The following is a 26,263-nucleotide window of genomic DNA, read 5'->3' as shown; positions in this document are numbered from 1 at the left end:
TTTGTCATAGCAGAATGGGTTTATACCAAAAGAATCCTCTGTCCTTCAGCTTCACAAAAGAAAATTTCAGTTATACTAAGTAGTACATAAAATGTACGCATCTGGCCTAGTCTGAAGGCTAGTGAATCAAGGGCTTACCTTGCATGCGCTGCTATCCACTGATCAACAATTGCAAGCCCACCATCTTTGAGTTCTTTCCGAAGTTCCTTGCTGGGCTCAAACCGTACAGCTTCAGGGAGGTATGTCTTCAGTGCTTGGAATTCTGAAAAAAAGAAAGGAAGAAGGATAAACTGTGGCAGCAACACTACTGAAATGGTCTAAGTACAGTAATATCACAATGCAACATCGTATGTACATTACATAAAACCAGCCGTGACAACAAAAAATTTTCCGGCAGGAACCATCTAAGAGTGAATAATAATGTTAATACAATGAGCAGTGGAGCAATATAGCAACTACTGACATAGCCAGGGGGTGGGGTCAACCCCCCCTTACCCCTTTCCCACAAAACAGAAAGTTTCATGAGGTGGGCTCTGAAAGAGCGACACGGATGAAAGGGGAAGCTTGAATGTGAAAGCAAGGCAAGGGATAGCGGTGGTCCAGAGGGGCAGAAGATCGTCATGGGGCTTATCCCCTTGCCTATGCACAAGACACTGCAGCCCCACTCACAGCACGCCTCTACTTCATTCCAGATTGTGTTAACCATAACTGCTGACGGGGGATCAACGCTAAAACTTCCACACGCAGATAAAGATGGGACGAGCGTATGCATAAAACTTGGAGGCATTGTTGCTTGGAAACACGTTTTTTTTTTACTGTCAAACGTTTTGACTGTTGGGCCAGCCTTCGTCAGTGACTGCTCCCCACCAGGCTTTCGCGTTGTCGAAGAGCCGGTCATTCCTGGCATTTGACCGAATCGTCAACCACGCTGTGCGGAAGAAAAGCATTCCAAAAATATTGTAATTTGCTTGTCTAGGAAACACATAATAAACACCCCCCCTTTTTTTCCTTTTTCTTTCCCTTGTCTCTGGCTTCCATTATGTTAATAAACTTGAGAAGAGCGTGCTGTTAGGCTAGTTAGTACAAGCTATTAAGAATGAAAATATGGCAAAAAAATAACAGGACAAGAAAGACCTACAGAACGCTGATTTGCACATGGCAAAATATATCAAGGATGGGGGTGCTGGGCTAAGGAAGCCAAGAAACTGCCACAAGAAACAGGTGGGAGGGCAAGTAGATGAATGGCCTCGATGTTCATGCAGAAACAGAAATACATAAATGTTAGAGGCCACCACACTGTTCAACAACCCGGTGAATGTTGAAGAGTGCAACAGTAAGTAACGGAAAATAATTTTAAGAAGGGGACTGGGGTGATGGATATGAGGAGGGGGGGGGGGGGGGAGACACCAATGAAAGGCGTCAAGAATGAAGTTGGCGGATAATTATGGACATAGGGAGAGCGTTTCGTCCCTGCCCAATCACTCAACATCAGACGGCCATGGCCAGTTGCCTAGTTGAGGCTCACCTACCTCACCGTAACATGTGCTGCTTCCTGTGGGGAGCCCATCCTAACTAAACATCTTGGCAATTTTCAGAACAGAAGGGTGTCAGGAGACACAACGCTTTCAAATCTCTTGGAGCTACTCGCCCTTATTTTACTGTGAACTACGGATGCCATAATTTTCATGAAGGCTTCTAAACAAGAAGCAGCCCTGCTTCGGACTGTCTGCCTCATCACTTCCCGAGTGTGATCAAATAACAATATGTGTTGCGTGATGACTAGAATACCATGATCGCGAGTGACTTCCAAACATCTCTTCCAACAAGTCAGATAGCAGGTCACTGAAAGTGGGTGAAACTTGGATCAGATGATACTGTCGAAGTTCTAGTGCAAAACTCTGTTTCTGTATTTTTAAATCTAGAATAATATAGGATGCCCACAATGCTGAAAACGCAATTGAGTGATAGGTGACTTGCAATATAGTGCCCTCCCTCTACTATACGTAGCCGTGGCCATACTACTCACTAGAAGATCTGGTCGGAAAACAACGGTTACTATCTCCACTGTTACTGGGGCAGCAACAAGTCTGGCCTGCAAACAAGACACACAATAGTGCACTGTCTTGATTTTGTTTGGCCCTGTTTTTAGTGCTGTTCATTTTTCATCATGTACCAGCTAGGTCATCGACATACATTATATAAATGTATCAATTCATAAATGAAATTTTAGTTCTTTTAATACTGTTATGAGCCACCTGTCCTGCAGACGAAATAGACGTTGCATAACAGATGAGAAAGAGGATGAGCTGTGCCTCGGCCCGCCACCTTTGTTGTTGTGATGCCACTTGCTGCCACTGTGCGCATATTGCACAGAAACCCTTTTTGACACCTCCCCGTAACATCTTTGGTGGAGGCATGGGGTATATCTGAAGGACACCATGGAGCTTCGCAGTGGACATATTTTGGGTCATACGACCATGTCGACTGAGCGGCCCGCTGGCTCAGCCTCGGCTACCACAACATCAGTTGTCCTGGCCCAACTTCGAGACCCTGGTAACTTCTCCTGTACTGACTTGGACACTGAAGACTGGTTAACTGAATACGAGCCAGCCAGCAAGAACAACAGGTGGGACACAATCATCATGCTGGCTAACGTTATCTGCTACCTCAAAGGAACAGTCCGTGTTTGGTTCGAAACATGCACTGAGTTGACTAGTTGGGACACAAGTGCAAGCAGAAACTATGGGAGCTCTTCAGGAAGGCAGCTGGATGCCAGCAAGCCACTAAGAAGGAACTTTCGTGCCGGGCCAAAACATTAACTGAATCATATGTCATGTACATTCAGGACGTGTTAGCTCTGTGTCGGCGTGTTGATGACAAAATGCCTGAAGCTGATAAAGTCGGCCACATACTTTATCAGCTTAAAAGCATTGCTGACGACGCCTTTAATTTACTATATATAAGGACTACTCAACCGTCGACGACATCCTAAAGGAGTGCCGTTGCTTTGAGGAAGTGAAGGGCTGTCATGTCATGCAACAATTTGTGTGGCTCCCTAACACCACCGTTACTTCAACGTGTGAGGACGTCCAGCCGCCTGGTGCCGAAAGCTTGCTGCGCCTTGTGCGGTGTGAGATTGAGGCCGCATCTCCATCTGTTCCTCAGGCCCGTTCTTATCACTAGCCGTCGTGCACGAAAAGCTGGCGAATGCAGGCATTCATCCCATCTGTACTACAAGTTGCCCTGAGCTCAGCAATCTCTTTCGGCCCCCCCACCCACAATCGACCTATCCCAGATATCGCGATCCAAACCAGTGGCACACGCGTGACAACAGGCCAATATACTTCATCTGCAATCGGATAGGCTATATTTCCTGCCATTGTCACTATTGCCCGCCGTCGTCACCTCGTCCCGTGTACACTTACCACCCAGAAGACAGTCGGTCCTCTTCATTTCGTGCTCGCAATGACCCACCGTACCCTGATGTTCCTGCCCCAACTCTGTGCTATGACCCATCGCCATTCCCACAGAACCGGCATTGTCGCTCTCCACTGCCCCGTCGCTCACCGTCGCCATACCCTCTCCGTCCATCTTTGGAAAACGGACCAGTGCAGCTCCCAGAGGTGATGCTGCATTGGCCAACTGACCCGGAAATCCTCTGCTGACTCTGGCTACCTGAAAAATCTTTTGGACGTAGAAGTGGACAGCGCGCCTGTTTTGGCACTCACAGACACTGGGATGCAACTATCTGTTATGAGCACTCGCCTTTCTCTCCATCTCTGCAAGGTTCTTACGGCCGCCATGTCGCTTGTCGTTCGTGTTGCCAATGATGGTACACCTTCCATCATTGACATATGCACTGCGAGTGTAAGCTTCGCTGGCCACCAGACCTCAGTTCTCTTCGCCATTCTACAGCAGTGTCCCCATGACTTCCTGTGCACCCATTCTGCCCACACTGACCGCTCATCTGGCCTTCTATAGTTTGAACTTCCTTCTGTACCCAACCACAACACCAAGTCGCCACTGCATTTTTGTGTCATCGAGTTTGTTCATCTGCGACCAGCTATTGCAACGTATGTCACATTGACCTCAGAGCTACCTGTTTGTGACTGTGACTATGTGATCTCCCCTTCTCTCGATGCTCTTTCGACGCAGTGTGTTGCACTCCCTCAATCTGCTGCGACTGTTGTGCAGAACAGGGTGTTTTCCTATTCTCAACTTTCGATGCACCCCACAATTTCTTGCTAAAGGCATAACATTGGGCAGTATGTCACCTTTAGACAGACGTGACACTCTGGTCCTGACTATTGATGCTCCACAGTCGTCACCTGTAAACCCGGACATGAGTACTACGCTTGACTACCCTGCTAATGGTATGATTGCCCCTGACCTGAGCCCTTCTGTCCGAAGACCTTTGCAGCTTGTTAGCATCTTACCATGATGTCTTTAATTTTCTTCACCCCATCTTGGCCAGACATCACTTATAACCCATCACATCGATACTGGGGATGCTAGACCCATCCATAGGTGCCCTTAGCCCTTACCAAGTGTCTGCATCCAAATGCCATGTCACTCAAACAGAAGTTGAGAAAATAGTGACTAAGGACATCATTGAACCACCTGCAAGTCCTTGGGCGTCCCGTCCTGTGTGGTGCTTGTCAGAAAAAAAAAAAGACAACACCTGGCAGTTTTGCATGAACTATCAGCACCTGAACAAGATTACAAAAAAGGATGTCTACCCTTTACCGCAAATAGATGATGCACTCTACTCTCTGCATGGAGCAAGGTATTTTTCTTCTATAAATCTTCAGTCTGGCTATTGGCAAATTGCCGTTGACGATCAGCATCGCAAAAAGACTGCCATCGATATGCCTGATGGGCTCTACCAGTTTAAAGTCATGCCCTTTGGGTTGTGTAATGCCCCAGTGACATTTGAACGAATGATGGACTCCTTCCTTCATGGGTTCAAGTGGTCTACTTGCTTATGTTACCTTGACGACATCGTCGTATTTTTTGCCTACATTCCCCAGTCATCTACAATGACTATCAGCTATTTTACAGCTATTTTGCAATGCCTGGCTTCAACTAAACTCCTCGAAATGCAGTTTCAGACGCTGAGATCACCGTACTTGGCCATCTTGTTGATGCGCTGGTGTCCGACCTGGTTCTACCAAAGTATGCGCTGTTACCAACTTTCCAAAGTCCCGTTCTTTGCAAGACGTCCGCTCATTTGTTTGGCCTCTGTTCTTACTTTTGTCACTTTGTGAAAGACTATACAGAGATAGCACAGCCTCTTACATGCCTGCTCAAGAAAAATGTCCCCTTTATCCGGGGTCTTGCCCAAGCGTCTGCCCTTTTGCAGCTCATCACACTGCTCACTACGGCACCTGTGCTGGCTCAATTTGACGATTCTGCTCCCCACGGAAGTCCGTACAGATGCCAGTGACCATGACACTGGCATCAGCACTGCTCAGGCTCAGTGTCGATGTAGTCATGACCGTATCATTGTGCATGCCAGCTGCTTCTTTTCCACCGCTAAGTGGAATTATTCAATTACAGAGAGAGAGCGCCTGGCTCTTGTTTGGGCCATCACAAAATTTTGCTCTTATTTGTATTGCAGGCCATTTATCGTGATCAATGACCATCATGCTCTCTGGTGGCTATCTTCGCTCAAAGATACCAGGGGTTGCTTTGAACGGTTGGCATTACGGTTTTAAGGGTACTCAATCTACAAGTCGTTTGCATCGGGATGCCGAATGTGTTTCCCGGTACCGCGTCTACTAACTGGAACCTGCACCGAGTGACTACAGTCCTTGCATGCTTGCCATCTTCGAACTCTTCAACACTGCTGCTGAAGAACACCGCGACCCGGTCCTATGCAAGATTATCCACCATCTCAACTCACAGGCTTCTGATGCCTCTCTCCACAATGACACTTTACATCGTTGTAGTTTGCTTTCTGATGGTCTTGACCTCTTACTTGAAATTCTGGCACACCTCCACTCAACTGTTCTGAACCAGCTTCATGATGCGCCAACAGCGGGGCACCTCAGCATTTTGCACATATAAGATCGTGCATGCTGTCGGTTCTACTAGCCAAGCATGTTCCACTCGGTGCGTCATTACTTGGCCTCTTGAACCCGCCGTGGTTGCTCAGTGGCTATGGTGTTAGGCTGCTGAGCACAAGGTTGCGGGATCGAATGCCGGCCACGGCGACCGCATTTCGATGTGGGCGAAATGCGAAAACACCCGTGTACTTAGATTTAGGTGCACGTTAAAGAACCCCAGGTGGTCGAAATTTCCGGAGTCCTCCACTACGGCGTGCCTCATAATCAGAAAGTGGTTTTGGCACGTAAAACCTCATAATTTAATTTTTTAATTTGGCCTCTTGTGCCTTTTGCCAGCACCGGAAAAAGCTGCTACTCCTGCTTACTGGCCATCTTCAGCCTCTTGACATTCCATATGAGCCGTTTTATCTCGTCGGCCTCGTATTACTTGGCCCGTTTCCTCTGTCTGTCTCGGGAAACAGATGGGTCGCCATTGCTACAGACTATTGGAGGAGAGGACTTACAGAGTCACCATCTGTCGGAAGCGTCTCCCTTGCGTAGTATGAGGGATCACGCGGCGTGCTCCTCATAGTTTTGGCTGTTGGCGCTCAACAGAAACACTACGCGGGAGCCTTCCTGGATATTTCTGTAAGTACTCTCGAAACGACGGAAGTTTTCTACCGTCAAGATAATCTTCAGCAAACAGAAAGCACAGAATAGTTTATAGACTCTACCTTTTTACCGAATACGTACAGTTGATGCCACTGCGTGCAATCACCGCGATGGAGTCTCCCGAACCGGCTTCTTGCGTGAAAGGTGGGCAAACACTGACAGCAGACGATGTGAAATATGTTCTTATAGTGGGCTGTCTACATAACGAAATGGAGCATAACAGAATGAAGCCTCAATGCAGCGATTTCATGGGTTCGCAGCGACCAACTGCGCGCCTGCATGCCTGTCCTGCGCACAATATTCACTTTCGCTACGAGCGCGTTTTTGCACTGTGCTGCGAGCTTTATTTAGGCCGCAGAATTTTAGTATTTGACAGTACACAAGCAATCATTGTTGTGTGGATGCTGTCAGGGCTGTTCAAAAATAATTTCGCTGTAGAGACTTTTGACGCCAACACCGAGTGCGATGTGCCGTCGCGGCGATTCAATGTTTTTTTTTCCTTCTAAATTCTGGGACGTTGCAATATTATTTCTCAAGCTGTATCGTACTGTATGTTTATCAGTCTTCTAAGTGTGCGATTTCCCGCTGCTTCTTTTTCGTAATCCAGTGCATTAATTCACAACACCAACATGACCACATGCCATGCCTTTTTTTAATGTGATCCTTAAAACCCTTAGACCCTTTCCATTCCAGTGAACTTGCCGCTGTCTAGTATCGACAAACTCATAGACCAAACCATCATGACACTAGCTGTGCAGCGGGCGCGGGTGAGCGTCTCAATGCGCATTTTCTGCTACTCACAGAATGTCCCGACGCCGTAGCAGAAATCTTCCTCTCGTCTGTGCTTGCTGCGCACGCGAGTTGTCGCCGATGGCTGTTTGCCGGTTCTTAAGTTTCGCGAGCCAAGCTTCATGCAGCTTCTTGTTCTGCGGCTACGTGTGAATAAGGCTGATACCGAGCTCTGCTGCGTACGTCCAGCACTGCGGCACCGAGCAGTAGCCTACTGTTGTGTATAGGGGGCGCTGTCAATTATATCAGTTGTATATAAGCAATTGCCATGAGAATAAAGTTCAGTTCCGTGGTTCACCATCAATGCATAGTCTTGTCTTATCATCCGACGCTTCGCGTCACTACACCTACCATGCTGCATGCCTCCAAAGGCAGCCACTACCTATTATAGTGCTTTCAAGTGTTGTCAAGCAGACACCCAAGGCGGCAAGGCCTCACTGCTTAATCAGAACCGCAGCGCAAGTGGGACTTCAAACTTCTGTTTTCAGCTCGCTTTAGTGCTCCTGAAGCAGCCGACGCAGCTGCTGTGTCCACGTGATCCCTCATGCAACGTCACGCCGACAGTGGCGGCAGTTTTACCAGTGGTGGGGCTCACCCCCAATACTATGCGATCCGAGATCACCCGTGCTCTTCCAACCAGCTGCGCGACCGACGTTGTGGACTTCTTACTCCATGACGTCATCTTCCAGCATGGGGCACCTCGGCAACTCCTAACTGACCGGGGCAGACAGTTTCTTTTGAAGGTTATCGAGGGCGTTCTACAGTCCTGCTCAACGCAACACTATCTGATCATGGCCTACCATCCTGTTACTATCCAATGCAAGCATGTTTGCGACGATTGCCTCATCGATTAGAAGCACATCATTTTGAAATCTATAGCAGTGTGTTTTCTTTTCACCAGCAACATAGAATGCACCAGTTGGTGCGTTCTAATTTCCAGGAGACTGAAGAGCCTCTACTGATGCCCATACAAACAAGCCACAAGTGAATGAACAGGACTCACGACTTTATTGACAGAAGACAAACAGTGCATCTTCTCATACAAAACCAGAAATAAAATTTGCATATCGAGATAGGCTGAAACCATTTATGCGAGCTCGTAAACTGCTCACTTTCGGCGTTGCACATGACGGCCATCGTGCAGAGCAATTGCGAAGCAATCGAGTGACTCGCGCATCTGCTGCCACGTCCAATACAGCGACATGGACTACCCTGCATTTTAATGTTACCTCCTTTTCAACCTGCACATTTATTTTTGTTCTTTCGCGGGCCGCTAATGTGTCGCTCACATTTGGTGCCCCACTTTCACTGAATATGGACATGGTCGACTTAATTCGTAGGCATCACCTTCGGCAGCCTCTTTTGCGGGCCTTTCCAACCACGTGACTATCAACTTCATTACACTTCGGACCATGTAATCACGTATGTTGGTCTCCGTTCACACCACGTCATAGCCAATGAAGGCCCACAAGCATAATTTGTCCACGGCTGCAGCAGAAAAAGACGAACGGGAAGCGCCAATTATGGTGCGTGTAAATCAGGAGTCTTTGTCGCTGTGTGGACTGCAGGAGCAGATGCTTACCTCGAGAGAGTCTTGCCCAATGCAGCAGACCAGGCCGCTACATCCGAGAAACATAACATAGCGACCATGATAAAGTGAGACTCAACATTCAATCACTGCATAAGGTTCAGACAATACACTATACATTGGCTAAGATCCACAGGACAGCAGTGAGCATTCACACACCACGGGTCGTTTAAGACACGTTCAGCCATCCAATTTCGGGCACAAGGCTTGCCTTTGTCGCACATGGTGGTCTGGTAACGAGCGACCACCAGCAGCGCAAGCAGATTGGACAAGCAGATCCCGCCTGTTTACACCAACAGTCGCTGTTGAAGATGAGCAACTAGCATTGTGAAGCAATTGGGTGACTAAAGCAGCTGCTGCCGCAGCCAACACATAGAAATGAGCTACCTGGCCTTTTAGTGTTACCTCCTTTCCAACCTGCAAGTTTCTTTTTGTTCTTTCGGTAGATGCTAATGTGTCGTCACACTTTCTACCTCACCTGCTCTCAATGTGGACATGGTCGGTTTTGTGGGAATCAGCACTTTGCAGCAACTTTTGCAGACCTTTCCACCTATGTGGCTATCAACTTCATACACTTCGGACAATGTAAACAAGTATGCTAGTCTTCGCTCACGCCAAATCGCAGCCAAAGAAGACCACAAGCACACTTTTCCCATGGCTGCAGCAGGAAAGGACAAACACGGAGCACCAATCATGGTGCGTGTAAACAGGGAGTCTATGTTACTGTGCGGACTGCAGGAGCAGGTGCTTACCTCGAGAGACTGTTTCCCAATGCAACTGACCAGGCTTCCATATACGAGAAACGTAACACGGCGACCAGGACTAAGTGGGACGGCAGTTAAACCAGATTCTGCAATCAATCACTTCAATGTAGCTTGCGCAATAACCCAGGCTATCGAGCAAGAAGAACAATACTGAATGAGGCTAGGAATTAAATATAGGAATGAGAAAGCTTGCATTCAAGAAAGAGTCCACTCTACCCTGCAAGCAATGAAGTCCAAAAACATTAAGAAAAGTCATAGCACACGGTGCAAAGGTTAATGCAAGACACACGCTGATGCCGCATCAGCTATTTCAGGACAGGAATTGCACGTGGCAACGTACACTAGAAAATACAGTTGAACCTTGCAATAACAAAATCGGCGGGGAATGCGAAAAAATTCGCTTTAGCGGGAATTTCGTTGTTGCGAAAAGAGACAGCACAGATAGGCAATGCATCGCAGAACAAAACTTTACTGTCATGAGTCTGTTAGCCTACCTTGGCAAGCTTGGCACGAGGATATGTAATTGCATTACCGACAGTACAAAGTGCGCCGCGTGCGTCGACCAGCAGTGGCAGTACTGCCATGGCACAGTATTCTCAGTCAATTGCTTTTGGAGATGCAATCTCTTTTGCGAGATTTTGCATAACTCGGCACCGGGCGTAGAGCAACAGCGCATGCAGCAACATTTCTCCAGCGCATGCTGTTGCCCACAGGCGCCGACACATCCGGTGCCGAGCACAAAAGTGACTGTATCTCGTGTGTACACAAAGGCAAACGATTGAGATAACGGCCCTTTCGCGCAAACCTACGTCCGGCACCGAATCTGCACGCGATGCCTGTTGGGTGGCACCAGAACCAGCGTTCTTGAAGCAAGGAATGCGTATTCCCGGACGATGGCTCAATCATGGCCTCATGCGTGACACTCCATATGCCGCAACCGCCATCTCAAGCGTCATAAACAATTCCATGTAGGTGGGACGTGAATTTCTTTGTTTTTGCTGCATTTTTCTCACCGAGGCGCCCGTTACGCAGTACACTGCCACGATCTGGGATTGTTGTTCAAAACGCGCATCCAGTTTGCGTTCAGTTTTGCCTCACACGATTGGCCTAGGCCTTGCCGAGTCGTCAGCAGCGGGGAACGCAAACTGAATGTGCGTTTCGAACAACGATCTACCATCTCGCCTAATAGGCATGCAAACACCATCGTCACATGTCGGTAGCAACGTGCATGCCGCTCATGGTACTGCGACTGTACTGTTACAGATATGTTATGATACTAGACAGTGACTGGTATTAAGTATGAACAAAGAATCAGTTCACCTTTATGTTTTGATGAGGAAGAGGAATGAGATCTAACAAGAATAGAGAATGAAAAAGCTTGCATTTATTGAAAAAAAATTATAATACTTGGCACAAATGGAATTTGACAAGGCCAGGAAACTGATCAAGAAAGGGCAAAAGCTGATTAAGAAAGGGCAAGCTGGCGGAATTTTTTTTGGCAAGAATCGTTCGTCTTGTTTAGGGGTTGCAGGTGCATCTGAACACACAGATTTTTCTTTTGTTGAGGTACCTGGATGACTTGGCCAATATCCGTGCTGGTGGAATGATGGCCGAGGCTCTTTTAACCTTTGACACAGTCCTCCGTAGACTTGATATCTCATCTTAATACTTCTGGATTGTCTTTGTTCATTGTGTAAAAGCCCTGCGGGTTCGGCTCCAGCTCCTTCCTGTTGGTGTAGATGGGGGCTCCTGTGACAAGGACCAAGATGTGCTTGGTGCAGACTCTGTTGGAGCAGAACAGTAACACATGAGATACAGCACTCATTAGCCAAACTTATGTAGTGTTTTCTTTTATGTTTGAACCAATTATATGCTGAACCGTAAATATGAACAAACATTCATATCATCTGCTACAAATAAATTACATGTATCTTGAGACTAGCAAGCCAATGCAGCATATATCAAGCATATTTATTTCTGAACCCGGTGCTGTTTACCTTGTAGGAGCAGCAAAAGTCCACACAATGGCCTTGTTGTAGCAGGCAGTAGCTTCTCTTTAGTGTGTGAACTGTGTTGCTTTACACTGGTGCCATCCTCCTTACTACATGTCTGGACCAGAAATTTTGACTGCATCAGAAATTGAAGAAAGAAAACAAATTTTGCAATATGAGATGTAAAAAGGGGTGACATATATGTAATGGTGTGACTGTAATGGTCTGTGACTGCAGAACACATGCAAATGTACACTGTTTGTTCAAGGGTGCTTAAACAACACGTTAATTAAATAAGTATTGCTACTGTCCGCAAAATTGATGTCTGCCTGACTACAATGCGTGTCAATAGCTTCAGTATTATTAGGCTCACAAATGAGAACGTTCTTGCACTCATTTATGCACTAGAAGAGATCAGCCTACTGGTTTTGCAAGCAAATGCATGATAGACATGAAGCTATTAGAAATTATGAAGTTTTTTTTTTCTGCACAAACATGATGCACCGCTTCACTATTGCAAAAATAATTGCTCTCAGGTAAACCAAACTGAACAGCAAGAGCACTTGGAACCAACAGGTACGAAATAGGATTGAATTATCATGCATGTAACTGTTTAATGCATTAAATTCTGTACTTTCACTTCAAGTTACCAAAGGGTTATTTGGTTTTGTGGGCGAAAGAAGTTGGAGGCGGACTTGAAAAAAAAAATATATATATATATATATATTGATAAGGCTACTTCACCCATGGCTACGGCTACAAAGAGGTGAAAAATGTGACGCACGTTCTGATATCGCTTTCTCTATCTTTCGTGATTGTGTGTGTATAACAACGGCCTCGCATCTAGAGGTTTATTTAGGAAACAGCAATGGAGGGTCCCGACTGCCCATATGTAATGCAGGATCTAGTTCGTTAACTTGTCTCCACCTGTAAGTTAATGAAACAGTACTACATAACAATTCAAACAGCGATGTTAAACAACTCACCGTTATTGCCATCGTAAGTTGCAGCAGAATCCGGCTCCCGCTTCGATGCAGATGCGTTCCGCATGGCTCACGAGCGAAACCTAGCTTTCAGGCTTACATCTCCCCTCGCGAACACATCAATGCACCTCAAGTTAAAGAATGCATATTATCAAAGTGCAATAAACTGGTTTTAGCACAAAATGAGCAACCAGCTTAAGTGCACCAACCCATGAATACGTGTCTGCCGTGCATGCGAACATACCGGTAAAAATTTTAATCCAGGCCAGAGGTTCTGTGGGTGGTCAATGATGCTGAACGTTATTTTGTGCTTACAATGGCTAAAAAAAAGCAGAGTAAGTGCTCAAGAGTACAGTGTATCATTAGGAATATTCTTGTACACTTTGTCATGTAATAAAATTGCTTCAATTAGCGTGGTAGAAAGTTTGTAGGTTAAAACTGCACTTACTACGGCACCTCTAGCAGATGATATTGCGCTCACGGGGGAACCTTTTAATTGTTGTATTATGCCTGTTTTTTAGCAGCACCACGCGGTCAATTTTTTTGCCCTTTGTGGCCATTTGTTGAACTTGAGAGTGTTTGGGGCCTGGCGCAGTTGGCACAGTCCATTCGTGTTTTGGAGGGTGGCACGGCGCAGAACTATGGGCCAGCCCATTCGTGTTCGGAGGGGTGGAAGCACGCAGCGGCAGTTGTAGTGGCGGGCGATCGTGCAGCGGCTCGTTTCACTTTTTCTTTTCAAGGATTTTCCATTCTATTACCTTTTGGTATGGACACCCAGCAGCCAGACTTCATCGTTATACCTGATAATGCGGCGTGAAGGCATTGTAGTAAACAGGTTATTTCTCCACAGAAAAGATACAAAAGTTGAGGGTGCAGCAGCTTTTCATTGTTATAACTGATTATTGTTGAAACCAGTACATGTATCATAATAAGTGGGTCCGACTGTGTGTGTGTGTTATATATATATATATATATATATATATATATATATATATATATATATATATATATATATATATACACACAGAGAGAGAGAGAGAGAGAGGGTGAGAGAGGTGAAGGAGGGCGAGGAGTGGTAGTTGTCGGCGGAGAACCTCCTTTACCCGAAATATATTTCTGGCTAAGCCACTGATGGCAGTACACTGTATTCATACTGCCAAAACACATCATGTATGAGTCGTGTATTGCAGCCAGGCTCCTCTCTCTCACTTCCCTCTGGACACACTGAAATCTAGCGGTCCCACCATGAAGGAAATGCATAGTGCATGTCTGAATATATATGAAGTGGATTCAATTCTGCCCAGCCCCGAATAAACCTTAAAGGATTTTTTGTTGTTGTTGTTGAAGAGCAACAGATACCCAGTGACAAGTTGGCATCAAAGAGGCCTATTGAGAGGCACATACCCAATGGCACATACCCAGTGACCCAGGTTGGGGTGAAAGAGGTTCATTGAAGAGTGGCACACACCCTGTTGCACATACCAATACACCCAGTGACCAAAGTTGGTGAGAGAGACGTGCATTGAAGAGCTGCACATGCCCAGTGGCACATGCCTAGTAACCCAAGATAGGGTGAACGAGATTCACTTAAGAGCAGCGCATACCCAATGTCACTTATTCACGATTCAAGTTGGCTGAATAGTCCGGAAATTTGGACCACCTAGGGTTCTGTAATGTGCGCCTAAATCTAAATACACGGGTGTTTTCGCATTTTACCCCCACCGAAATGCGGCCACCGTGGCCGGGATTCAATCCCACAACCTCATGCTTAGCAGTCGAACAGCACAGCCACTAGGCGACCATGGCAGGTGAGGACAAGCTAGCTTTGCCTGCTGTGTCTTATACAGTCGTGGCCACGGTAAAAAACAGAATAAACCTATTCTGTCAGTATTAACATGTGAAAGTGAAACTTGCAACCTAACAAAAACATTTGCAGAAGGGTTGAAATCTGGGCCAGTTGGTACATACTTGAACGAAAAAACCAGCCAATCACACAAAGGACAAGAGCAGAAGGGTTGAAATCTGGGCCAGTCAATTGGTACATACTTGAACGAAAAAACCAGCCAAAAACACAAAGAACACCTTTGTGTTTTTGGCTGGTTTTTTCGTAACAAAAACAGGCTGAAACAAAAAGGCAGCCATATGACCAACAAAAATGATGACTATATATATAACATTGAGAGAATGAGTGCAGCACAGATTCGAGAATAAGTGCAAACTAATGATATCCTTGCTGGAATTAGGGAAGGACACATACTATATTTAAGAGATATCCAATGACATAAAAACAGGTAGACACAAGGAGATATCAGTGTTAATGAGAACTGGCGACAGAGTATCAAGTGGTGTGATTCCACTAGGAAATTGACATGTGTACCTACGTATAGAGAGCATCTACAGTCTTACCTTCATCGCCTGCATCAGTTGCAACAAACACCTTCTTCAGGCCTTGCTTCTCAAGCAGCACTTGGATCTGTTCTGCTGCCCACTTGAGGTCAGGGACATCTTTGGGACGGCTCTTCACATAGTCCTGGCGCCTGAGATGAACTGCGAGATATGGGCCACCCAGGGCATGCTTTGTACGGTTGGCAACAACTTTCCAGTCTTCCTCAAGCACTGTGCCATCCCTTTCCTCATCCGAGTTCAGGAAGTCTCGGCGAAACTTGTCTGCCACATCACGAAGTCTCTTTGAGAACCGCATGCTTCGCCTTATCTGCACACGCACGAACAAAGAAAGAAAATGCCCATAAGCTTAAGAACCAAATGTATCCACATGTCAAAGTGGTTTCCTCTAAATTAAACAGCAGCATTATCAACATCAGAATTTCAATATAAGCCAACATCTAACGGCATGCAAGCAATAAGGTCAAAATTTAAGGCTTCTAATATAATGATGCATTCAGTGCCTTCAATACACATGCATGTGACTTCCATACAACTTGCTACCATTAACGAGCAAATAGGGCCTTTGTTGCATTAAGCAAGGCCTTAACAGGTTGCAGCTTCAGAATTTGCCTCTCGCAGTAGAAGGGCATCTCATCATTCTTTTTTGTTCTCTTAAACCAAATTTAGAAATTGGGTAACTAAATATGAACATGGCTGCTGGCATTTACAACAGGAGGTTCACTCTGAAGAACAGAGGTTCACCTACCTTCCAAAACTTCAGTTTAAGAACTAAATTGTGGAACCGAATGTTCCAAAACTGCACAGACGCCTAGTGGAAAACTTCAGATTAACTTTGACCACAAAGGGTTCTTTAACATGCACCTAAATCTATGTAATTACAGAAGCGTTTTTCATTTTGCCCCCATCTGTGGCCAGGAATTGAATCTTTGATCTAGTGATGAGCAACAGAACACGATTGACACCGAGTCACCGTTAGTTTCATAAAACTGTATTTCGAATTTTGCATGCTTGTCCCTTTTGCCAAATGCATATATGTCCCAGATTTATAAAACTATATACAAGTGAAGCTAATAATAATAGTAGTAGTAGTAGTAGTAGTAATAATAATAATAATAACAATAATAATAATGATAATAATAACAATAATAACAATAATAATAATAATAATAATAATAATAATTATTATTATTATTATTATTATTATTATTATTATTATTATTATTATTATTAATTTATTTCTGGGGTTTAACGTGCCAAAACTATGATATGATTATGAGGCACACTGTAGTGGTGGGCTCCAGAGTAATTTTGACCACTGGAGTTCTAACATGCATTCACTGTACAGTACACAGGTGTTTTTGCATTTTGCCCCCATCGAAACATGGCCGCCGCAGCCAGGATTTGATCCCGCACCTTCGATATGTGAAGATAAAGATGAAGGTATACAAATAAAATACAAGCACAGGGCAGTTTATTACAGTATAACTGAGAGTTGGGCGAGATGGTAGTGATTCATTGTTGAACTGCAGTGCGCAAAAAGACAAAGAACATAGGCAGAGTTACCAACGCATTGAACTTGCAACTCAGTTTATTTTGGGAAAAGGATGGTACATATACTATATACCAGCTGACTTTCTTACGCCCTACAATTCAACAACGAGGCTGTTTATTAATTAATAATGGTGCCCATTTCTTAATGTGGCTATGAATAACACTTGCACCTGTCTTATAACAGGCAAAGAGCATCACCACAGGAAATAAAATGCTGTACTCATCAAGAAGTCACATAGAAAAAAGGCAGCCACTGCAAAGAACACTCCAGGCTAAACAGCCTGTGCAGTTTCCCATGCAGAGGCAAAAAGCCACGAGCAGATGCTAACCTCCCAGTAAACTGGGTCCCCGAAATTATCATGGAGGATAACTTCAGCACGATCTAGCATGATGGCACTGCGAGAGAGAAAAAATGAGAGGGAAAGGCACAATGTAACGAAGCCAGTGCAACCATTTTGAAGCACGGGGAGAAAAAAAAAAAAAGATTTCTATGCCCCGCGTCCCATTCATAACCACTCCTAGAAGGACTGACATAGAGAAGTGGATCTAAGGTACCAAAATTAACAGGACCAACTGCCTAACCAGCAACACAGAGAATATAATGTGAAGTTACATCAGTGAGTGACTACAAAAGTAGATTTGATTATGTGAGTAGTTTACCTACCCAAACGTAATTTTGTTATTCTCACATGTGCAATAACATTGGACTGTTTCGTTTTGAGTGCATGTGTAAAAATACATATTTATTTCTTGTAGAAACTATACTCTAATTTGCTTTAAGTCTTAAGTGACTTCCTCCACTTCGGTCATGCCAGGTATTAATCCTTTTAATTGCTGTGTACAGAATTGTGTATGTCAAGACAGTGCATGAGCAGCACGAGCATTGACGAAAGTAATGATATTTAAAATGTGTCGCATATATCTTGAGACAATTCTGATTGGAATTGTGTTGCAAGTTTGAATAATGTGTGCAAAATGTTTTAGTAAAATGAGTTGGAAGGTAGAGAGCTGCGTGTTTTTGCTTTGTGCCGTTGTATGTAGCGGACACACTTCTTTTAATTGTATTTCACATTGTGTGGCATAAGGCACAACTTTCAAGTACCTGGAAAGGTGCTTTTCAAGCTTGCTAGATATGAAATCATTGATGTCGTCATATCTGATGCTCCTGTAGTGAGTTTCTACATGAAGTCTACATTCTGTAATCTTGACAAAACACACAAAAAAATACGAAATTCTTGAACTATTCTGAAGCTGTGCACATGTTATGATTCTGAAGATGGAACAAATGTAGTGAAAGTAAGTTTTCAATCGATAGACTTGATTGGCACCTGAAGTGGTCAAGAGAAAATAAAGGGCTTGAGAAAATATTATATGTCTATTCCTTGGTTTGCTGCATTTGTGAGAGAACATTTGCTAATAAGAGAGCACTGTGACATCACATACGTGTAGTTTGAGTGCTCTTGAAGCAGTGGTTTCAATGTGGAGCCAGACCCTTGGACATAAAGGCAAGCAACTTCCTTGCTTGTGACATCGTAATAGCCCCAAAACCAGCCACTGTATTCTCCATCGCTCTCTTCATAGTAGCCAGTTTCCTCAAGGCATGGACTTTCTTCGTATTTTTCAACCCATGTGGACGAGGTAAATGTGCTTGGATAGTGTTGAAGGAAGAATATTTTGTCAATAAGTTTTCCTATGCCTGCAAAGGAAAGACAGCACAGTGTAGGTGAGGCAAGTGTAGGCATCAAATGCAATGGGCTTTTAACGCTGAGGACTGTATTATGAAAAAGAGAATACATGTTAACTGAGTACCGACGCGAAAATTTTGTGCTGCACTTTTCTTGATTTTTAAGTAGCTGTCAACTCCATGATCGTGGTATAAAGCTTCACTTTCTTGAGAGCACCACACATAATTACAGCTCCTGTTATGCAATCCATTCAAAATGTGCACCAAGGCCAAGTACAGTGGAGCTTTGGACATGAAAGAGGAGACTATTCAGGGCCGCTATCTTGCACAAGTTCGAAAAGCCGACGTTCGATTTCGCCTCGCGCGATTGTGCAGGCTGCGCCGATATCGCGGCCTAGGCCAATCTAGGCCAATCGCATGAGGTGAAATCAAACGTCGGCTTTTCGAACGTGTACAAGATAGCGGCACAGGTCACCAAAATTGGAGGTGGCAGTCTTGTGGTTTCACAAACAACTCAAGAGCACGCTAGTCAGCCCGGTGCAGTGATTGAAGACCATACAGTGACTCGTGTTGCCAAAAGCTGCCAACTGTGCCCTTCATTTTGTGTGTTTTGTTTCACCTCATGTGAAACAAAACCAAAACCCGGGGGTGGGGGGGGGGGGAGGATACAGTAAGTGCCCACCTAGTAGACATGTACATTTTGTCTGCTGCTAAAGTTCTGATTGGCTGGACTGAGGAACATGTCAGAAGGAGACAGGCACCCTCAGCCAATTGGCACTTCAGCAGCAGACGAAGTGGACATGTCTACTAGGTGAACATTTACAGAATACCTCCCTTCCCCCCCATAGTTCATAAAAAAGCTGCTATGGTAATTCTTCAGGGTGCTCTGAAACTTGCCATTATGTTTTTGTATGGTTTCAAGGCATAGAATTTTCATTTAATAAAAACAAATGGAAATTCATAAATCTTGTGTCAGTCCCCTTCAGTACTCCTTCAAATAAGTTAATATACAGCCATACTCACTGTGGATGTAATCTTCAAATTCCATGACAGGCACATAGCCAGCTAAGCTGTTTATATCAAAAAATTCTTCCCATCTGATCTTGCTTTGTGAACCTACATCTTTGCTGCGCCAATGGTATAATGGACCCCACGGCGGCAAAACCAGCGTCCATTTTTCCTGATGAGAATCTGCATTAAGTGCTGCTACAAGCCTTGCAACTCTCATGTAGACATCTCTTCTCAAGTTGAAACCCTCACCAGGGTTGACATCATGCAGCAGGTACTTCCTGCAACAACAAAGTTGAATGGAACTTAAATGACTGATCCCAATAAACTATATTGCAATCGCTTTACAGTGTACTACGAATTGAGCTTACATGGCATTCTTTAAAGTAAAAGCAATATTCAGCTCTATATGTGGCTGAACTAGTTTAAAGGACTGCATTGGAATAGAAAACTGGGCTTATTTAACGTTCTGATGCTGACCAGCATGGTTCTAGGCTCTAAATAAACCCCCTTGGCGTCCTTTAAATTGCACCCGTGAGGACATTTGCACTCTGGCCTCGGCATAATGTGACTCTAAATGCCACGTCAGGGAGCTGAACCCATGACTGCTTGTTCAGTGGCAGAACAAACACCACTGCTACTGAACCTGCCTGGCAGAAGACGACAGTTATCAGGAACTCAGAATAGCACATACAGTTGTAAACCAATGCCTGCAAAAGACAGTTCAGCATGTTGCATGAGAGAGTATGCCTGTGCATGTAAAATTATATGCTTGGACTAATGGCACAATGCATCTAGAGTTCTAGATCAGTTACCGACATGCTAGTGCTATGGCATAGAAGTACAAATACAAACGAGACAGGATCACAAGATGGAGACCGGCAATCATCAATAGTAGTTGAACAAGCGATGTCACTGGAAGCTTACCAGGAAACTTGCCAACGTTTCAACAAGGGGTTAAAACATTGTCAAGTTCCCTAGCTGAAACACTGGCTCCAGTGACATCCTTTGTTCGACCACTGCTGATCCTTAGGAGTACAAATAGTACTATAGCCTGTAGTTTGCATCTTCATTGAAGTTGATCTTCATTGAAATGTTCAAATAATGGCTGCATCAAGACTCACCTACACAATCCAACAATATAAAGTGCACCCTCATAGGTGTTGATCCCAATTGGAAATATCAGACACTGCTACATGCAACCAAGACAGAAAACTCTAATAGATAAATAAGCCTTTGATACAGTAAAAACAACGTATAAGGAATTCAAACAAGACGGAGGCATCCAGGAAGATGGAGACAATGTTATATACAGTGGCTGAACAAGGGATGGCTCTGGAGGTCCTGGCAAACACAAGTCTGCTTGTTGAAACACTGGCTCTAGTTTGACAGTTGGACCACTCCTGATCACTTCAAGTCTCCATCTTGTTGTCAACTTCTGTTTTCTATGGATTCCTTGTGCATGGGATATCTCTAGAGACAACAGGTCTGTTCACTTGGCCTGCACCACCTTAACCAGTTCATGAGGTGCTAAAAAAATTACATTCTGGGGTCTTACATGCAAAAACCACAATTTGATTAGGAGGCACGCCGTAGTAGGGGACTCTAGGTTAATTTTGACCACCTGTGGTTCCTTAACATGCAGTCACAGTACACAGGCATTTCTGCATTTCACCCCTATCAAAATGCGGCACCATGGTAAGGATTTGATTCCATACTGTCATGCTTAGTACGATGCCATAGCCACTACGCCACCACGGTAGGCCACAAGCTGCTGCACCTTGACATTTCTTTCAGCGATGCAGCAATTGCACCTTCTTAGGCACACCATTTGTTTCAACAGATACAAGAAAGATGCAGGGCTGGTTCACAATTTTTCTGCACCCTTCCTACCAACAGTGCCAACTTGGTGCAGACATGCAGGTGCGGAGCAGCAGTGCAGCAGACGATGCAGCACATAGGCGTAAGCGCTGTTGAAACCCCACTTACACGCGTCTGCTGTGTCTATGTAATGCAAGCTGTACTTAACGCCCCTGAAGCAGATCATACCTGTGGCGCAGGACCTCTCAAGCTTATGCAGACAGCACACATTAGCAGGGAAAAAAGTAATACCTGCCCTGCGTCTGTACCTTGACATTCGTTTCAAGCGTCACATTGTGCCTGCACCACTGAAATCAAACGGCACAATAAGTGAACCTCTTGTGCCCCACCGTGAACTGGTTCAGCCGAAGGGACCTAACATTTCAACAAGGAGAGTTGTCTTCATCACAACCTCCAAAGACATCACTTGTTCAACCATTGTTGAATATATAAGAAAATTCTTGTGCATTCATTCATAAGCGATAATTCATTATACTACCGTGGATTATGACTTGGTATTCCATCTCACTCGCACTTTATCTGGGGGGGGAGGGGTGTACTTCTCGGCAATTTTTGGTATTGCTTTGTGTAGTTACAGAACTCAGGCATGCGAGCATTTACCTTCTCTCGCATTCCTGAATACCAATTGTGACTGACTTAGTGCTGTGTCAAAGGTGCTTGAAGATATACTGCAACGGTGGAGTGGTTCTGTAGCATACCCGCTGCGGTTGCTTAGTGGCTGTGGTATTGGGCTGCTAAGCACGAGGTCGCAGGATCGAATCCCAGCCACGGTGGCCGCATTTCGATAGGGGCGAAATGCAATAACATTCTTGTACTTAGATTTAGGTGCACGTTAAACAACCTCAGGTGGTCCAAATTTCCGGACTGCCCTACTATGGCATGCCTCATAATCAGATCACGGTTTTGGCACGTAAAACCCCATGTTTCTTTCTTGTTTGTTCTGTAGCAGATTGTGGGTTCGAGTCCCAGCAGCATTTCTATAAACCGCTCGTCTACTGCACTTTGAATGCGCTTTAATTTACCCCAAATGTCAAAACTATAGGGGCGTGCGAATATTCGACACTTTTGAATAACGATTAGAATAGTGTTCTATTTGATTTGGTCTTCGAATTGAATAGCCACTATTTGTAAATAGAAATATTTTTTGAATAGTTTTCAAATATTTTAAAATGTCAACTGTGTGCAATGAAAAATAAAATTCGGGCAGAAGTACGAAAATTTTCTACCCCGTGGGCATAACATACACATAATACTTGAGAACCTATTAGTGCAACAGGTTATGTAGTGCAACAGGCCCCAGCAACTGCGCCGATTTGGAGACACTCGAGCACCTGCTACTTCACTGCCCTGCTTTCGGTGTGGAGCGCACGGACTTGTGTACATCCTATCGGCGACTGGAACTGCCTTTCGATAAGACAACCGCGCTGCTATTTCCTGCAGCCCACTCGTCCATCATAAAGCAAGCTCTTTCAGCACTGCTCGACTTCTGCAATGAGACGCACTTGAGAGCGCGGCTCTGAGCCCTGCACTCGCTCCTTTTTTTTTTTTTTTTTGCCCTTGCCACCTTCTTCCTGTTTTTCTCTCCATCTTTTTCTCCCCATTCCCTGTGCAGTGCCGTTGAGGTGTCCTCCTGTGAGAGACAGTTACGGCACTGCACTTATCTCTTCCGTCTCCCTTCAAAATCACTTCACACACAGTGCAACAGGCTATGCTACAGGGATCATTCTCACTTTCCCAAAGTCCTGTATATGCGAACAATCTGCTTGTTTCTAAATATAACGCTCCTTTCATGCATTAAATAAACAAATATACTTGATAATAGCAATGTTACGACAGAAAAATGCTAAGCTTATGACTATATATATAGGCAGTCAGCGGCAAATACGTTCCCGGAGCTAATCATTTCATGCCTTTCGGCAGGTGCTGCATGCGGTCATCGGACGCTTCACTGAGACACGGGCAGTGCAGCGACAAGCATCAGTTAGCCTGGATCTGCGCAGGGTCTGCGCAGACAGCGGGTTTCCGTCTGCAATGTTCGTCCCCAAGCTGTCACCCTCTCGTCAGCTCATCACCTAGCCTGCACCCCAGATGCTTATGAATGCCTACTTAAGGAACAGCATCGCTCGGCTTTCTTCTTTGCAGTCAGCGGCAAATACGTTCCTGGAGCTAATCATTTCATGCCTTTCGGCAGGTGAGCCTTTTGCTCTTACTTATTTTATCATTGTAATTTTTTGCCGCTGACTGCACAGAAATGCCTTCTGATTGTGCTGCTTGCTCTAAGCCGTTACCTTAGGATGCAAAATTTTTAACATGTTTGGCTTGCCAAGAAGGTTTCCACCTTGGAAAACGATGCTCTACAGTAGTTGAAAACAGAATATGCAAAAATGAGTGCAGTTAAGCGTGAAATCTGGCTGTGCCAAACATGACGACCGGAAGAAAGCACACAGGGAGACTAGACACAGACAACAAAAGAAGAATCGTTTGCACAGCAATTTATTGCTGTAAATGATAAACTAGACCGACTTGCATCTAGTGTAGAAATACTCGCCACGAAGGTACAGGAACTTCTTACATTTAAGGACTCGGTTGGAAAGATCGAGAACGTGATACAGGAAGTGCAGACTTCAATAGAATTTCTTTCCACAAAATATGACTCGGTATTGGAGACAGTCAATAAAAATCAGACGGAGGTGGTGGAATTACGTTCCAAGGTTGACTCGCTGTCTTCTACCGTCGAGTTCCAGTCAGAGCTGATTGACAAAATAAGTGAGCAAATGAATGAAATGGAGTAGTATAGTAGTAAAAACAATTTCGAGATCCACGGGTTTCCCAGCAAGCCAAAGGAGAACTTGCAATCCTCCCTCAGTGATCTTGCGCAACAACTTGAGGTACCTAACTTTGCAGCAACTCAAGTGTCTGCTATCCACCGTCTACCCAGTAGGGACAATACTGCACCAGCTATTCTTATCCAGATATGCTCCGTTGAAGCGAAGGAACAATGGCTTCGATCACGTAAAAACTTGCCAGGATTAGTTCAGAATGATTTTCCACGGTTGTATTTCAATGACAACCTCACACGGGTTAATCGTGAACTGTTCTGGCTAGCTCGCACTAAAGCAAAGGAAATGTCCTTCAAGTACGTATGGACAATAAATGGCAAGGTGTTTGCAAGGAAAGCAGACGGCGCTCCACTCGTTCGAATTAATAGAAAATTGGACATTGCGAGGCTTATCTAGTCATGGGTAGTACTTTCAAGGTTTGCAATGACCTTTTAGAAGTTTCTCGGTTTTTTTGTTATCCGGGTAACGACGCTTTCCACGTTACTCACGTAAACATCAGAAGCATTCGTAAGCACTGGGACCATTTAGTAGCCATTCTATCTTCTGTTCCACTGCTTTTTGATGTCATCGTACTCACCGAGATAAATATATCGCCAGATCTATTTTCTAGTTTCGCGCTACCGGGCTATCAGCTATTCTCCTTTTTTTGTCCGGTCCGGAAGGGTGGAGGCGTGGCTGCCTTCGTAAAAAACACTTGGTCAGTCTCCGAACTCAAGTTGCCTTTCGACCATGCCGAAACTGTTACTCTCCGCTTATCTAATCCTCGATATTCATTGGCCTTGCTTTCTGTATATCGTCCCCCATGTGGTAACAGGAGTCTTTTTTTGGCTGAACTCGACTCTGCGTCATCACGTCTAGGAACCGATGAATGTATTTGCCTCACAGGTGACATTAATATAGATACGTTACGTCCAACAGTAGGAATAGTTGCCGATTATTTAGACACTATCTAAATGGGGAATTGAAATGACAATACATGCAGCAACTCGCGAGGAATTCCTATCTCAACGTCTTGTTTCATCCTGCATTGATCATGTAAATGTTAGAGCCCATAATCTGGAAGTAAAATCTACTATTGCACAGGTTAAGCTTTCTGACCAGTACTTCGTCTGCTGTTCACTGAAACAGACTGTGAATCCTTTGTTATCAAAGGCTATTAACTCTGTCAAACAAATTTGTATAATTGATCCAAGGCTTTTCGATAAACTAGTCCAGAAAAATTATTGGAAGAATTTTTTATGTACTGTGTCACTGGAAAACATGTACCACAAATTTGTAGCTGCGTTCGATGCTTTTAGGCAGGCGGCAACACGCGTTGTCAAAATCAGGCAACGTAACTTGAGCCAGAAATGGATGACCAGCAAGATCCTAGCAGCTATAAAGGAAAAAGACTTGTTGTGGACTAAGGCCAAGCGGTCGTCAAACTGCAACGACACGCGCTTAAGATATAAATGTGCCAGAAACAAGGTGAATGCAATGATCAGACTTGCGAAGCGCGTTTATTTTAGAAAGAAATTTGAAGAAGCTCGATCTGACATAAAGAAAACATGGTCCCTAATCAATAATCTTAGAGGCGGCAACATTTCAACGCCTAAACAGCGCCTTTCGTTGTATTTTTCTGCAGACGACGAAACTGTGGCAAACTTATTTAATCAGTTCTTTTCAAGTGTCTCGGGATCGAGGACACGGCGACCATCGGTGTGTACATTAACAGATAGCTTGCTAGATTCCGCATATCTTCCTTTACTATCGCTTGAAGAATTAAGGTGCATTGTCTTCAATCTTAAGACAAACAAATCACCTGGCTTCAACAAAATCTCTGTCAGTGAACTCCAGAGAAACCTTGACGCAATTAAACATGTATTGCTATCTCTTTTAAACTTTGTTTTGGATGGTGGTGTGATTCCAGTTGATATGAAAACCGCAACTGTAATTCCGCTTCATAAGCAAGGTGCACGCAATAGTATTGAAAATTACAGACCTATTTCAATAATTCCCTGTATGGCTCAAATATTAGAAAAACATGTGGCTCTTACGGTAACACAGTTTCTAGATAAGC

The 26,263-nt window shown here is 44.6% G+C and overlaps 1 protein-coding gene across 5 annotated transcripts in view; it reads right to left on the bottom strand.

Moving 5' to 3' along the window:
- O-fut2 (O-fucosyltransferase 2) overlaps positions 1-26,263 on the bottom strand; it is a 45,876-nt gene that overhangs the window by 17,383 nt on the left and 2,230 nt on the right. For 4 of the 5 annotated variants that reach the window (XM_055071466.2, XM_055071468.2, XM_055071467.2 and 1 more), the window contains exons 2-6: positions 19,499-19,764; positions 18,235-18,487; positions 17,121-17,187; positions 15,241-15,547; positions 139-262 (exon numbers count right to left, since the gene is read on the bottom strand). In XM_055071466.2, coding sequence (XP_054927441.1) covers positions 139-262; positions 15,241-15,547; positions 17,121-17,187; positions 18,235-18,487; positions 19,499-19,764 — 1,017 coding nt within the window. Of the gene's footprint in view, positions 1-138; positions 263-11,222; positions 11,645-11,857; positions 11,988-15,240; positions 15,548-17,120; positions 17,188-18,234; positions 18,488-19,498; positions 19,765-26,263 lie in introns of those variants that run through there. The other variant, XR_008612774.2, reaches the window with a different exon arrangement.

This window comes from Dermacentor andersoni, chromosome 5 (assembly GCF_023375885.2).
Source record: "Dermacentor andersoni chromosome 5, qqDerAnde1_hic_scaffold, whole genome shotgun sequence".
NCBI lineage: Eukaryota > Metazoa > Arthropoda > Arachnida > Ixodida > Ixodidae > Dermacentor > Dermacentor andersoni.
This window is presented reverse-complemented; position numbering and strand designations above follow the sequence as displayed.